Source organism: Pseudochaenichthys georgianus, chromosome 13 (genome assembly GCF_902827115.2).
Source record: "Pseudochaenichthys georgianus chromosome 13, fPseGeo1.2, whole genome shotgun sequence".
Classification (NCBI taxonomy): Eukaryota; Metazoa; Chordata; class Actinopteri; order Perciformes; family Channichthyidae; genus Pseudochaenichthys; species Pseudochaenichthys georgianus.
In genome coordinates, this window is record NC_047515.1 from 36,015,455 (window position 1) to 36,032,743 (window position 17,289).

The following is a 17,289-nucleotide window of genomic DNA, read 5'->3' on the forward strand; positions in this document are numbered from 1 at the left end:
CCTCGGGCTACTGTGGCACCGATGAACCCAACAACCTGAGTCTGTGCCAAGATCCGGGCCTCGCGGCTGCTGTCACTTCGCGGCGCGGGGCTGCTGCAGAGGGAGGGGAGGGTCTCTGGATGTTTGGAAGTGGATCATTTGAGCAGACACGCTTCTATATAAATCCACACAGCAGCGGCTACTGAGCGGCCTCTCTAATCCGCCCGCTGCAGGGCTGGAGACGCCAGGCAGATCAACCAATTAAAAGAGCTGTGCCGCAGCCAGGAGCGTAATAAGGGCTACTGACACTGAGCAGAGGATACTCTCTATTAGAGCCGTTTGGGAGCATCAGGATGCAATCTGACACGAGAAAGATTACAAGCAAGACCAGTGCCGAAGGTGCAAGTGCAAACCCACTTTTGGACACTGGGATATTTATTTGCGGGTATATTGTCGATAGCGCGCACTAGCAGTGGCATAAGCACTTTCGGAAGGGTAGATTATAACCTCAACACCGACATTAACGGATATGATCATCACATTATTACAGGCAAGTCCGAACAGAGACACTGCGGTATATGTTGTGAAAAGCTCATCGCAACATGATGTGAAGGATCAAAGTGCTGCTAATTCTGGGATGGCACATTTCTTTCACATCAGTGCATTGAGAAAAACACCTAAGTGGTGTTAAGCCTCTTCCGTTAAAAGAGAACATGATATCAAGTGTTCAACTATGGTGAACAATAAATAAACCTTAACATAATTGCATGCTGTAAAGTGACCAGGCTGAGTTTCAAATCCATGTAAAGACTTGAAAGCATCCTAAATAGAAAGGTCAGATGTAGGAGCTGATCATGTGGCTCAGTTATATTTAACATCTTAATTGATTCAATAAAAGGATGTGTGTGGCGCCACCTGTAGATTACTTTATAAACTCACGGCACAAGCATATTAGTTACACGTGGGCCATTTTTAGGTGCAGATGAGGCTGTGTGTGCATGCATTACAGCATGTAGCATCAACATTCAATAGCTCACTTGTCAAATACACAAAGGGCTGCAAATAGCATTCATGATTTACAGCCAAGACCCAGGCGTGTGTGTTGTGGCCAGATGAAAGACACTGCAACAATCAAATGAAAGGAGCTTTATAGTAATGGACATTTTTAAAACAGTTTGTCTTACAGACTCAGAATAAAAAAATTAAATAAAGCTCTTTTGTTTTTTATAAAGAGCATGGTCAACAGATCCAACATTAAAAAAGGATGGTGCCCTATTATTGTAAAACTGGTGCTGGTGGAATCTTTAGCTGTCGTATTTGACAAAATACCTGAAGAATTGCAGCACCATCTGAATGGTTTTTGCATAACATAAACTGTCTAATATTGCAAATCTTTTTCTATACATGTGTTTTTTTTTTATCTCGATCATCTAAAATGACGAGTCGTGTCCAATAACGTTTCCTTGCTCTCCATCAATACAGCTCAAAATATTTTCTGTGAGGACAAACTCACATGAAAGTAGAAGATTAAAAACACCTTAAAAAGTAAACAAAAATGTCTCTAAGGCATAAGTTACCAAATCTTCAGAGTGGTGGAACAAACAACCTGAGGATACATGTGAATGTCAACAAAAGCCATGATCTCTTTTTTTGTGGAAGTTGTCCATAAATGTGTCAAGTCTCTACGGAAGTCCTTTGCATGTCTCAGTACCGTCGCCATCTGTTATCTTGGTTGCCACGGTTTCCGCCCTTATCTTCATGGTGTTTTTTTGCCACCTCGGCTGTCACCGTGACGATTACCGCTCCTGTCTTGTTGCTGATAGTTGTCCCGGCCTTGTTGCTGGTGACGACCGGTAGTTGGTTCCTCTCCGTAGCGCTGGTTTCGGCCGCCGCCCTGCATCTGGGCCGGGTGGCGGTAGGGGGCGTTGTCATGGTGACGGGAGCCCCCGCCTCCTCCCGCATTCCCCCCCGCCGACGGCTGCCTCTGCACAGGCTTGGAGAAACCGCCATTTAACTGCTCAATCTGCTGCATCTGGATCTGCCACATCATGTTGTTCATCTACGAAGGATTAGAAAGTGTATCGATTACATGAGCCTTGTTTTTATTTTCCTATAATTGTATATGTTCTAGATTAGGGTTTAAATGCCCAATATTTAGCATGTACCATCATTTTCACTTCTTCCAAAAATGTAATAAAATGAATGTATTGAAAAAAAGTATTTGAAATAAATAATCTGCCCCTTTCATAATATTGTAAAAAATATATTTTTTTCGTCACTACTTAATGATTTGTAATTGCATAACTGAAAGAAAGAAGCCCTTACACTAAAAAAAACGTTGATAGAACAATGACAGACAGCAACAAATCACATAATATGAAACACCGTTTGTGTTCAGCAAGTATGTGCATGACTGTGTGAACAGGCGAAAACATATCTGTGATAACACGACGCGTTTCATACGGTTCATTGAGGCCTAAAAAGGTTGTTTCTAGTCCCGTCAGATCATACAACGTAAACATGTCTTCATTTTTTTGCAGAAAGCAAGCCTCTGCATGTCACCCACATAAGAAGCTCCTGTGAGGCGTTGTGTGAAAATAAAAGAATAAAACGGTTACCATGACATGCTTCTGCAGACTGTCGGGAGACGAAAGGGACCTGTTCATTTGGGGTGGAGGAGTGTATGGTGGAGAGCTGAAGTGGACCGGGGTCCTGCAGGAGGGAAGCAAAACACTGTTAAATATTTTAAAGTATTCAGAGTGGCAGGTGCACGCTACACACATACACTACCCATTTGGGAAGGATCTGCATCACTTTTTCATTATTTGACTCAATGTATAATTCATGCTTTGGACTTATTTCACTTCTTTGGCATTCATGGAAAGTAACACATTTTAAAGTGTGCTAGGATTGCTTTACAAATAATCAGTTTTAGTCAAGTTCACATGTAAATTCAGTTGGATGTCCAAAAGAGGGCTGAAAATTAATCTGGAGAATGAAGAGCAACCGTTCACAGTGAAGGCAGCATGAGCATTAATGACTACTATGAATACAGTAGCCCATACTGTAGTGGTTTAATATTTCTTCAGTTAATCTGACCACACAATAATTATAAAGATCCATTGTTAAGAACATGATGCCTGTGAACTCGAGCTGAAAACTATTTCTTAGCATTGTTTTGATAATGTAAACTCAAGACTTCAAGCAAAGAGTACCGCGTCAAACAACAAAAGTTAACAAATGATTTATCCATATACACCGAGCCAAGGAAGTCAGATATTCAATCAATCAATGTTTATTTATATAGCCCAATATCACAAATGTTACATTTGTCTCAGTGGTCTTCACAGTGTGTACAGAATATCAGTATGACAATACGACACCCTCTGTCCCAGTGTCCTTAGACCCTCTGTCCTTAGACCCTCACATCACCAACGTTGCAAATTAGGTCATATAACGTTTTGTTGGATGTAGCCTGCTGTTTGAAGTAATGAAGAATTATTTTTCAGTGGTTAGAGATGTGCCACGATCCATCAGCACGGGGAGGAAGCCAAGTCTAACTCATCTGGTTCCAAAGAGCTGCATCCACCTGTAGCTAGTGTTGCAACGAGGGGATTGTTCACCACCATCACCTCAATATGCCCCGTCGAGATGTCTCCGCTTGCCCTCACTCACGACTCCTTGTAAGCATTAATGCCACTTATTGTTTAAATCCATGTTGGTTTGGTATATAGCCACGTGAATGCAGTCGATACATCTTTATCTTGACATGTTTTTGCAGACAGTTCTGTTATTCTACGCCTACATTATAATTGATTTTTATACCGAACTGTTAGACATCAATAAAATCTGTTCCATTAAAGTTATATTTACACAAATGTACATGAATTGAACCAGGAATATATTCTACTCACTAGGGATGGATATCGTTAAGGTTTTAACGGTACTACTACATTTATCGATACCGCTTTTATCGGTCCGGTCTTTTAACGGTTCTTTTGGAGAAAAAAAATAAGGTAAACTAACTAAACAAATTGTGAACAAAACTAACATTGCTTTTTATTTAAATTAAATAAATAATATTTCACATCTAAAGTAACAATAATGTTTTAACAAATCGTATTAAATAATGTGATGACAGCACTGTAAACAGAATAGCTGAAACTTTAACAAACTAAATAACTCAGTTTCCTCAAATCATTAACCCATGTTTGTATAATGTAGTTAACTCCGTGTGTAGCTGCTAGCATACATAACGCCTGACGTGGAAACGTTACTCGTGGACGCGGGGGGGGGGCTACAGAGCTGCAACAAAACGGTGCATTTCTCCGTCTGAACGTGGAGCACTTTTGCTAAATGTTTAGACAAATTGCTCGTGCGCCCTTACATGCTAAACTCTTATTGCACTTTTGGTAACGAGCATTGTCCTCGTCGAGACGGGTAAAGTTTAACCACACCTCGGAGCGCGTTCTCTCCGCCGTGTGTGTGTGTGTGTGTGTGTGTGTGTGTGTGTGTGTGTGTGTGTGTGTGTGTGTGTGTGTGTGTGTGTGTGTGTGTGTGTGTGTGTGTGTGTGTGTGTGTGTGTGTGTGTGTGTGTGTGTGTGTGTGTGTGTGTGTGTGTGTGTGTGTGTGTGTGTGTGTGTGGCTGCATGTAGCAGCTGAGCAGCTGCGTGTGTGTAAACTGCACCGCCCCCTTGCAAGCAGGCGGGGGAGAGAGATCTCTCCCCTGGATTGGAAAGATCGAAAATACTAAGACGACGCTTTTTGCATTTTAGAAACTGCAATATAATGTTTGTGTAGCAATTAGATATTGGTTTTTTGAAACCGATAACTTCCTGCTTCTCAAGACCGATAATAATATAATATATATATATTAAATGTACGTGTAGTTTTTGCACACCTGGTGGTAAAAAAAAAGACTAGTAGTGAGCAAATGACATGAACATTACTACTATGAACAAAGCAAAGCCAAGAACAGTTCTGACTCTTCAAAGTGACCATATTTATTTTCCCAAATAAAGTGCCTTTTTCAAAAGCCTCGTCGATAGGTAAAAGCCCCGGTGCCTTTGCAGCTGGCTTTGGATTCGCCGCTAGTTTAGCAGCGCAGGCGTCTTCGTACGCTTTTAACACACCATCGTAGCCATGGCGATGTTTCAGGCGACTAATCAGGTTGGAAGTATTGTGGCTCGTTGCCTTTTTCCCCTCCTCGTGGAACTTCCGCATTGCATTTGTTAATACAAATAGAAAGCGAACTATCTAACTCTGAAACTTTGAAATAGTCCCATACTACCGACGACCTGTTTGTTTACTGTCCTGGTTTCACGGCCGCACACCATTTACGTCACAGCCAGGCATGAGTTAGGGAGCGCTGGATTTGTGAAAAACTCCCCTCTTCCTAAACCACTAATACCACAGTACTGGCAAAACGGGAGGAGCCGAGTGAAAAACAAGCGCCCCTCATCCCAATCCACCCACACCGCAGTATTTTTTTCTTTCTTTTACCCAAAAAATATATTGTATATTATCGGGGCTATTAATACTTTTATCGGGATGACGTCATAATTCCTAATATCGGACCGATAATTATCGTGCACCACGAGTAGCAATAATAGATATACATATATTTTTTACATGTCTCCAGTACCGATAAAAAGACCGTTAACTTCGGAGCTTAACGGTACCATGGTCTTTAATAATTCAGCCCCGGGGCCCGTTTAATACCGGGGCTCGGTACCCATCCCTAGCAATCACTCAGGTTTTCCAGTATATTCTGTTAGCAGGCAGTGCTGCATGATGACATCTGGCATAAAAAAAATGGAAAGAATTGCAGAGTCTTCTACAAAAGTAAATACAGACCGGTCCAATCCCATTTCATGCCACCTTTTTGGCCAGAGCTCCAATTGTTGTGCTGCCAAGAGCAGCAACTCACAAATATCTCTCTCTCTCATTTCTCTCTGTTGGTGCGCAAATGCGCTTTTTCAAATGATCCGGTGCTCCTTTTTTGGAGGGGGGTGCGCATGCGCACCAGTTATGTGCAGCCCTGTTTATAAGTAATAACATACTTGCTCCAACCAGGGCTCGAGCTTAAGGACGTCCCGCCGTCGAAAAAAATAGTGTCGGGGAGGATTAAAAATAATGTTGGGACGAGAGTTAAAATAAAAATACCCTGCTAACTCTACTACAAATGGCGATGAAAATGAAACCGACTGCACGTTTTGTGTAGCACATTAAACCTCCTTGTCAACATAAACACACACGCACAAAACATTTAGAAACCCGCGAAATACACACATGTAGCTACAGCTGGCTGAGCCTGCGAATTCCTGGCCCGCAAATTTGCGGGTCTAGCTATGTACCGAGTGTGTGTATTTCGCGGGTTGAGTGATGTACAATGGCATCCCGTGGAGGAATTCTGAAATGTTTTACCGCTACATCACAAAAACGCACAGCAGAACCAGACCCTGGAGCGCCGGCCTCTTTATTTACTTACTCCTCTTCATCCCCTATGGGTAATAAGGCTGAGAAGAGAATCCTCCTTCGTATTTAGTCCTTAGCAATATGCCGCGCCTCTCCCCATGTAGGGATGGGTACCGAGCCCCGGTATTAAACAGGCCGGAATTATTAAAGACAGTGGTAACGTTAAGCTCCGACGTTATCGGACTTTTTATCGGTACTGGAGACAAAAATATATGTCATATGTATTATTGCTACATATTATATCGCATTCGCAGTTTTAGTTTCACCAACTCCGTTTCTAATATGCAATAAGACTACAACATGCGTCTATGATGTATTTTCGAGCTTTCCAATCCAGGCGAGATCTCTCTCTCCCGCCTGTGTGCGAGGGGGCGGGGCCGTTTGTAAAGGTCTCCTGACTGACAGACTGTCATCCTGGTTAGTGGTTACTCTGGGTTCTGTCTTCAGGACAGTGTTGGATTTGTTTGTTAATTGGATGGGACTTGATTGGATTCAATTAGAGTCATTTTCTCTTTTGTGTGTTTGTTTAAATATATTTGGCCTTTGTTTATGAGATTGAATGATTTACTCAAATAAAAAGGTTGATGAATTATCATCTAATGATTTGTATGATGTTTTATTTATGTTAAAGGTCACTTTGAATGATTTTAACTAATGATAATGTAGAAAAAAAATAACATTTTAAATTCGGGACGGTCCACATTAATTTCGGGACGGCTTAGATTGTATTTCGGGACGGTTCCGGGAGGATGGGGAAAAAGTTAGTCGAGAGCCCTGGCTCCAACTGATTCGCAAACCTCTCTGAGAAGGCGAGAGGGGATGCTGTCTGAGGTGCAGTTTCTTTCTTTTTTTCAAATACATTTTTTTTTATTATTGGATTTTCAGTTGAATTATACTTAAAGTTCAGGGGAATCAACTGTTAAAAACATACTGTTCAAAAAAAATGTCTCCAATAAATTGATGTTTTCAAAGTAAATGGATAATCGTTTTTAATAATCGTGATATCAATTATTGACCCAAATAATCGAGATTATGATTTTTTGCCATAATCGAGCAGCCCTGCGTAGTCGATGGCACAACTGAAGAAACATCACAGGGATTAATGATAGAGTTAAGGATATTAAACAACCTGCGGTTTATGGCTGTTTTTGGAGATTAACAGAGAAAGGTGCTCTGTTTTGGCTGCTTTGACTGCTGTCTGGTAGTCGGAGAGGCAAGCACGAAGGATTTCTAGGGAGACATGGAGTTTATCCTTTTTCCATTTTCTCTCTGCACGCCTGCAAGCGCACCTGAGAGCACGAGTACAGTCATTGAGCCACGGCTCTGAGAGAACTGTGGTGCGTCTAAGCGTAAAAGGAGCAACAGAATCCAGTATTAGTGTACATGTCGAGTCAAACATGGAGATCAGCTCATCCGCACTAAGAGCACAGTTTTCACACACACGGTACGATGAGACATTCTTACCTCTGTCCGTGCGGATTTGGGGTATTTCCTGGACTTGTATTCTGTGAGTTCCCTGGACTGTTGCTATGACTGCTCCCTGTGATGGGGGGGGAAATAAAAGCACTTGATTAGTGATGGATAAATGAATGTGCTTTGTTAATTACCAACAGTGACACATATCATTGTATCAATCAATCAATGTTTATTTATATAGCCCAATATCACAAATGTTACATTTGTCTCAGTGGTCTTCACAGTGTGTACAGAATATCAGTATGACAATACGACACCCTCTGTCCTTAGACCCTCACATCGTACAAGGAAAAACTTCCAAAGAAAACCCAGTTTAAAGGGAAAAATGGGAGAAACCTCAGGGAGAGCAACAGAGGAGGGATCCCTCTCCCAGGACGGACAGACGTGCAATAGATGCCGTGTGTAAATTGAAAAGATAATACATTTGCAACATAGGTAGTCCAAATGTTTGGAAATGCATGTGTGTATAATAGGAAGATGAATCCACGAGGATATCCATCCAGGACCTATGATCCAGGACCACAGCCACGACTCAAGATCCAGCGCTCCCAGCGTATATAGACACCAAAAAGAAAGACATTTGGGGAAGCTGGGTTAATCGGAACATGAGTGTACACGGGTATAGACAGAGAGAAGGAAGAAGTAAGATGTCCCCCGACAAACTAAGCCTATATCAGCAAAACTAGGGGCTGAATCTAATCAGCCCTAACTATAAGCTTTATCAAAAAGGAAGGTCTTAAGCGCACTCTTAAAAACGGATAGGGTGTCTGCCGCCCGAACACAAACTGGAAGCTGATTCCACAAATGTGGAGCTTGATAAGAAAAGGCTCTGGCTCCCATTGTACTTTTAAAGATTCTAGGAACAACCAACAACCCTGCATTCTTGGAACGCAATGCCCTAGTAGGACAGTAGGGTATAATGAGTTCTTTAAGGTAAGATGGCGCCTGCCCATTAAGGGCTTTGTAGGCGAGAAGAATAATTTTAAATTCTATCCTGTGTTCTATAGGGAGCCAGTGTAAGGCAGCCAGAACAGGAGTAATGTGGTCCCTTTTCCTAACTCTGGTTAGTACACGAGCCGCAGCATTTTGAATCAGCTGAAGCGACTTGATTGACTTCTTGGTACTCCCTGATAATAAAGAGTTACAATAATCCAGCCTAGAAGTAACAAATGCATGGACTAGTTTCTCTGCATCGTTTTGAGGCAAGATATGCCTGATTTTTGCAATGTTACGTAGATGGAAGTAGGCGGTCCTTGAAATTGATTTTATGTGGGCGTTAAAGGATAAATCCTGATCAAATATAACACCAAGATTCCTTACAGTCTCACTGGAGGCCAAATTAATGCCATCCATAGTTAGCATGTCTTTAGATAATTTGTTTCGTAGATTCTTCGGGCCAAGTACAATAACTTCAGTTTTGGTCGTGTTTAACATCAAAAAGTTTAAGGTCATCCACGTTTTTAAGTCCTTAAGGCAGTCTTGAATTTTATTTAGATGATTAATTTCATCAGGCTTGATTGATAAATATAGTTGAGTATCATCCGCATAACAATGAAAGTTTACAGAATGATTCCTTATAATATTGCCTAACGGAAGCATATATAATGTGAACAAAATAGGTCCGAGCACTGAGCCCTGTGGCACTCCATGGCTAACTTTGGTTTGCGTGGAAGATTCATCGTTAACACGTACAAACTGAGAGCGTTCAGATAGATAGGACCTAAACCAGCCTAAAGCAGTTCCCTGTATGCCAACTAAGTGCTCTAGTCTTTGCAATAGGATATCATGGTCGATAGTATCAAATGCAGCACTAAGATCGAGCAAAACAAGAATAGAGACAAGTCCCTTGTCTGAGGCTATTAGAATATCATTTGTGACTTTAACCAGAGCTGTCTCTGTGCTATGATGTGTTCTAAAGCCAGACTGAAAATCTTCAAATAAATCATTGTTTTTTAAGTAATCACACAACTGTTTTGCGACCGCTTTCTCAAGAATTTTTGAGAGGAACGGAAGATTAGAAATAGGTCTATAGTTGGCTAAAACCTCTGGATCGAGGTTGTGCTTTTTAAGAAGCGGTTTTATCACTGCTACTTTGAATGATTGTGGAACATAGCCTGATAATAAAGACATATTCATAATATTTAATAAAGAAGTGCTAATTAATGGAAAAACTTCCTTCAACAGCTTAGTTGGAATTGGGTCTAACATGCACGTTGATGGTTTAGAAGAGAGAATCATTGAATGTAATTGTTCAAGGTTAATGGCTGAAAAGCATTCTAGTTTACTATCTAGTGTAATATTAGAACTTACGATTCCGGGAGCTGTTGATAACACTATACTGGTCGAAGGCAAGAGGTCATTAATTTTGTTTCTAAGAGTAACAATTTTATCGTTAAAAAAGCACATAAAATCATTACTACTGAGTGCTAAGGGAATAGAAGGCTCAATCGAGCTGTGGCTCTCTGTCAGCCTGGCTACAGTGCTGAAAAGAAATCTTGCATTATTCTTATTCTCATCTATTAATGAAGAGTAGTAGGCTGCTCTCGCTTTACGCAGTGCTTTCTTATATTCATTGAGAGTAATATGCCAAATTAAACGAGATTCTTCAAGTTTAGTGGAACGCCATATCCTTTCAAGTTGTCTAGACTTTTGCTTTATTTTGCGGGTTTCGGCATTATGCCATGGAGCTAATCTATGTTGTTTTATTTTCTTCTTTTTCAAAGGAGCAACAGAGTCTAATTTTATTCGCAGCGCATCTATAGCACTATCAACAACATGATCAATTTGGGGTGGTGTACATTTTGTATAAGTTTCCTCCCCTACATGAAGACATGCTATCGAGTTAAGTATTGGTGGAATCTCTTCCTTAAATGTGGCTATAGCACTAACAGATAGGTTTCTGCTGCAAGAGCTTTTGACTAATGCTTTGTAGTCTAGTAACAGTACTTCAAAAGTTACTAAGAAATGGTCGGATAAAGCAGGATTATGCGGTTCGACTAATAGTTGCTCAATTTCAATACCATAAGTCAGAACAAGGTCGAGAGTGTGATTATAACAGTGGGTTGGTTTATTTACACTCTGACAGAAACCAACAGAATCTAATATAGAGTTAAATGCAACAGTAAGGCTATTTTTATCATCGTCAACATGAATATTAAAGTCACCTACGATAATTACTTTGTCTGTTTTAAGAACCAAAGTTGATAAAAACTCAGAGAATTCTGATAAGAATTCTGAATAAGGACCTGGTGCACGATACACTGTAACAAATAAGATTGGCTGCAAAGTTTTCCAGGTCGGATGCGTAAGACTAATAACGAGACTTTCAAAAGAGGTATAATTACATTTTGGTTTAGTATTCATAAGTAAACTTGAGTCAAAGATTGCTGCAACTCCACCTCCTCGGCCTGTGCCTCGAGCAATATGAGTGTTGACATGGCTGGGTGGAGTGGCCTCATTTATGCTGACATATTCTTCATGTCTCAACCAAGTTTCAGTGAGACAGCATATATCAATATTATAATCTGATATTAAATCATTTACCAATATTGCTTTAGATGCTAGAGATCTTATGTTTAAGAGACCACATTTAATCATTTAATCTTCTTGTATGAGAAAATGACTAAATGATAACTATTGAATTTGTTTGTGCCAATTTGTGTTGCTGATCATCATATGACACAATAGTCAAAACCATCTTATTACCACACACAGGAAGAATATGAGCAATATTATCTGACTTGAAATAGCCGAGATTAAACCTTATTTATTCAACATGTGAGAATGTTATGTTGGTTTTTAGGCCTTATTTCTACATGGCATAAGACATGTCGAATAAAATATAGGCTTGAAAGGATACACTAGGGCTGTGCAATTAATCGTATTTTAATCGCGATTACGATTATGGCTTGCGACGATTATGAAAACAGCATAATTGACAAAATACGATTATTTTGCTGGGTGCGCTTTCGCCCCTCCCTAAAAGCCCACTCGGCCACCTGGGAGTGACATGTGTTGTGAGTGATCAGCGCGAGCGAAGATGTCAGAACAAGAGCAGCAACTCGTTAAAAAGAAGGGTAAAACTATTTCCACTAAGTACTTTGCCATTACATTTCACATCGCTAAAGATATGTGCCCAGTTAGCACTGTTAGCAACCAGGGCTTCAAGCAACTTGTCAACACGTTGGACAAGCGTTACGCGATGCCGTCTCGGTATTATTTCAGCAGGTCTGCGCTGCCTGCACTATATGACAAATGCCGTGGGGAAGTTGAGAGAGATGTGGCTTCAGCTGACTACTTTGCGACCACAACAGACCTATGGTCTAGCCCAGGGGTGCTCAACCAGTCGATCGCGAGATGTGTCTAAAAATAGAACAACAATATTCTGTTTTATCGTTAATGTCCTGTAACATAATCTTCCTGTGCCAGAATAATGGCCTTGAACGCATCAAAGCTTTGTGATTGGCCGGCGTCACCCCATGTGTCGGGGCGTGGCTGAGGGTCTTCAGTACAGGTGGCAATATTGTCACCTGCCTGCGTTCATCTCTGAAACCAGACCATGTAAACAGGCTGGTGTTTCTTACATCTTTAAGAGATGACATGAGCAGCCCTACCAGCATTTGCCATGGTGGCCTAAACATTTTTATTTGGTCTTAAATTGTAGTTCAACATTTATTTCCTGTTACTTCTGGACCATGACGGTTGGCCAGCCTTCAACGTTTAACTGAGTGGAATATGTTGAATATGTTTTACCAAAATGTTAGCTATATGTTAAGGAGTTTTCAGTAGGTTGTGACAGTGCACTGCATCATATTTGATTTAATTTATTTTGGTCTAATTTATTTGTATTTATCATATTAATAATATATGTTTAGTATGGTTTTGGAAGTGCGCTCCAACATATTTGTTGTTCTTGTTTATTGGTAAAATATTATTTGTTTTAAAGTTCAATAAATGGTCAATGAATAATCGTGATATCAATTATTGACCCAAATAATCGTGATTATGATTTTTGCCATAATCGCACAGCCCTAGGATACAGGGAACTCAAAGTTTAGCAGTACCACAACCTGACAAACCACAAGCTAAAACGTTTTTTAACCCGTTTCTTTAGTAACATTTGCAACTCAAAAACGCGCTTAAATAAAGAGTTAGTAGATTATTAAACCAGTTTATTCTAAAAAGATATCCTGAAAGCACCCGTTAGTATTTGTAAATGACCTCCTGGTTGTTGTTTTTTAAAAGTTATAATATATTTAAGATAACCTGGCTAAGCTAAGATGGCACGAATGTACTTCATAGACGAGGCTGACAAACTGTGGCTAATAATAATAATAATAATTCCTTACAGATAAGGCTAAGGCTAAGATTACTAAACACGTGTCTAGAAGTGCAGCTCCGTTAAAAGGAATATGTTCGAAGTACTGACTGACAAGTTGTCAAAAGAGATCAAAATAACTCACCTGATCTGAACTGCACGTGAAGGGTTCTCCCGTGCACCGATGTCCCGTCCAGGAGCTGCATGGCATATGGCACAGACACTTCATGTTTGTAGACGGCAAAACCAAATGTTTTCTGTTTCCCATCCACATCTTTTGGAATCTTAGTTTTGGTCAGAGGTCCTGCCTGCAAAAATAAGCAAATACTGTTAATGACGTATATAAACAACAAGTAGCTAAAGCAAACGCTAGCTGCCGTTAGCAAACAAAGTCAGTCCCTCTTAAAATTGCACGCAGCGTGTGCATAAAAACATTAGGGTAACATCATATAACCGAAAATGAGCGTATGTATTCATGAATTAACATGGTTTGGACATTTCATATGTGACACGCTTTCGGTTTGTTAGCATTATTGACATTTGCTCGTTAGCTATGTCTAGTTTTAGCGACAACGGCACCTGTACAAATATTACAAAATATAGATCGCACGCAGCGTGTGCATACAAAACATTAGCGTAACAACATATAGGCGTATTACTTCATAACTTCACACTTTTGTATAATTTCATCCCTGAAATGCTTTCGTTTGTTAGCATTAGTTAGCATTAGTTAGCTTTGTCTAGTTGTATCCACAACAGTACCTGTATAAACAGCTCGAACAAAAGCTCCTCCGTCACTCTTGAATCTAAATTTCTAATGAAGAGCGTCCGGTCCGCTTCGTCCTCAATCCCCATTGTATATTTGAACAGATACTGGCCTCGCAAGCAACTTAAATGATAACGTGAGCGTTATTAAAAAAAAAGCGCTCCGCTAAATACAACCGGAAGGCCTGTGTTGTCGTAAAGTGATATGTTGTCACACCGGAGCTTCTGTCGCAATCAACAGTGGCGTCTTCACGACACAGAAAATACGGTACTTATGTTTGATATGTTCTAAATTAGCTTTGAATAAACCTTTTTTCTTTGAACTCCAAAAGTGTATGCATTATATAATATGTTTACATTATATTACGTTGGATACAGGCATTTGAATTTAACCTGGGAGCTGTATCTGTAGTCTAGCCCAGATAAGCCTAAACAACACATAGCCTAACTGGAGGGTTGCTAAAGTGGAAATATTAGTTTTCACTTCACCTTTACAACTTGATGTTTACTGGTGATATATGATTTTTATAATTAGGCTTGTAAGGATGCAAATGTTCATTGAATTGTTGATTAATGGTGTAAGTGTTTTGTAAATGAATCAATTGATTGTTAAGTCTACCTAAACATTGTGAAAATCCCAGTTTACTTTTTTTTTTTAAATTAAACTGCTTGTTAGTCTGGTGGTTTAGAAACTTTGGATTTACAGCCAAAAAACATGCAAATCTATAGCAAATAAAAAAGCAGAAAATCATCTAATTTGACCAACTGGATTCAGAAAGAGTCTGTAATAATGTTCTGATAGATAAAAGATTAACGATTATAAATATTATCTTCCTGGTTTAGTAATTGATTAATCAATCGTTTGGGTTCTACGGGCAACTTCTAGCTAACATGACTCTGTTACTGCTTTCTCATTTCTATTCTGTTTTGTTTTTTCTTTCGACAAAGAGAAGCATTACAATTGGTTGTTGAATAGTGTACAACATCATCTGAGTAAGCTATTAAGAATTAAAAAAAAAACAGCAGTTTTTGATAATAATAATAATAACAGGTGATAATAATAACAATAGGGATGTCTTTGCTCTGATTATATCTCGCTGGGACATTTTTACTTACTCTAATACTAGGGCCCTGAAACTGAAACAGCTAAATGGAATTCATTGTGTTATTTACACCTGCGCTTTTCCTATTGGGGCATATCTAAATCATAGACTACTTATATTCAAATGATTGCTGGCCTACAAAGACCAGTACACAAGTGAGTGAGTGCGTGTATTTCTTTTTTTAAACGTCCCAAAACACAACCTCTAACTTATGATTGAAGTTTCTTAAGACAAAATGTTACTGTCATTAACATTCTGTTTTTTTGTTTTTTTATCCCATTATACAGAAGGACTCAGTCATTGAAACAGTCCAGGGAACATGCTGAATTCAAGTCCTGCAAATACCTCAAATCAGCATGGCCACAGGTAAGAACTTCTCATAGACAGTTCCTCCAGCAATGCCAAAAACAAGATGCCATCAGTAGCATTAAAGTAGCTACTGGCTCTTCTCTGCCTCTCTGTCTGAACTTGGCTGGAGCTTTTGTGTCCCTGTATGCTTTGCACTGACATCTAATAATAATAATAATACATTTAATCTCAAAGCGCTTTTCCAGGTGCTCAAAGACGCTTTACAGTGGTTTGATAAAACATGATAAAAAAATATATATATTAAAACAGCAACACAACATAATTCACAAATTAAAAGCCAGTCTGAAGATGTGTGTTTTGGTCAGTGTTTTGAAAGTGGGGGGGGTCGGTGCAGTCTCTGATGTGTTGTGGAAGGGAGTTCCAGAGGGTGGGGGCAGCGATGGAGAAGGCTCTGTCCCCCCAGGTTCGGAGCTTGGTTCGTGTGACATCTGCCTTTCGATGCAATGTTCCACCTTTTTACTTTGCTAATATAAAATAATTCTGCTCTTCTTATCTCTTCTCTTCTGTGGCTTAATCAGTTTCTCACTGTTGCACAGAGATAAGGTTTTCTTTTTTTCTTACCCTGTGGCCCTCTGATTGGGTCAGCGACTCAGGCTCAAGCGCCTGGAACCAAGTGGTTTCAACATCATTGAGTGTGGAGGTCAGGCGAGCGGCGTGAAAGGCTTCACTTCCACACTAATCAGATGGGCCGGGGTGTCTGTCCTCCATATTAATTAGATCAATTTAAACTAATGATTTTCTCCTTCATGCCTGGAAAAAGATCCTCACAGAATTGGGCTTGTTACAGCTCAAGGAAGAGAAATGGGCATGGTACATCAGCGACAATCTGAAAACAGCCTTTCTTTCACTTTTCCTGCTGTTTAATTTATGAAAGACCAGAGGGGACTGCATGTTAACCGTGCAATCTGTATGATATATTTATTCCATGCAATGTGCTGTTTCCATCACTTAATTCTCACGTGGCAATAAACACTGCAATTTAACACCAACATCTTGGCTGTCAACATGTCATGGGGGACCTTTGCTGCCGTGCATAGTTGTTAACACTTGACGTATTGGGTGTATTGGCACTTTCCCACAAAATGCTTATGATTTAAAATACTGCAATGTTGCAATGGAAGCAGTAAAATAAGCCTAAACCATAAAACCACACCTGTGCAGTATACTATTTGATGACTAAAGCCCTTGAATCTATTTTAGATCCCTACATTGCCATTACCCAATACATGTCCCTGATGTATTCCCTCCCTTTTTATAACCATTGGAAGGAATTCAGCAGTGCACTATGAAAGTGCTGTTCCACAGAACAAAGTGTGCAGTGTGGAAACAGAGAGAGAGGAGTAAGTGAATTGAAAGAGAAACAGGCAGACCTGCTGAATGTGTAAAACCCCTCATTACTGCCCACAGAACCTTACTGGATGTACTTTTGTTTTGCTAATAAATACATTTACTTTTGATTTCTGTACTGAACTCAATTAAAAAATCAATTAAATGTTTTCACACCACTCCATTGATTACTCATTATTCTTTATACTAAGAGTGGAGTAGCTGAAAAGTACCAGTGGATGGCAGCATAGATCCAACTGTTAGGATCGTGTGGTTGCATATCTCTGTGGGGATGTCAGAATGGTGCTATGCACTGAGGAAGAAAAGATACATGCTGAATTTAAAGAATTTGATTGGTGTTCTTTTACATGTGGGGATAGGAAGTTTTATAAGAATATTCTCTATTTATGTTTCTCTGTTGGCCTGTTGCCCACTTTAAGATGTTTCCTCTCATTAAAGGATAGAGCTTGTTAGGAA

At 39.9% G+C, this 17,289-nt stretch overlaps 1 protein-coding gene across 1 annotated transcript; it reads right to left on the bottom strand.

Annotated features, from left to right (window-relative positions):
- Positions 1-1,110: 1,110 nt before the first annotated feature.
- On the bottom strand, positions 1,111-14,232 carry rbm7 (RNA binding motif protein 7). Its single transcript, XM_034098165.2, has 5 exons — positions 14,012-14,232; positions 13,395-13,557; positions 7,921-7,996; positions 2,598-2,691; positions 1,111-2,038 (listed from the first exon to the last, which is right to left on the bottom strand). The coding sequence occupies exons 1-5, from the start codon at positions 14,102-14,104 to the stop codon at positions 1,736-1,738; spliced, it is 729 nt and encodes a 242-aa protein (XP_033954056.1). The 5' UTR covers positions 14,105-14,232; the 3' UTR covers positions 1,111-1,735.
- Positions 14,233-17,289: the final 3,057 nt, after the last annotated feature.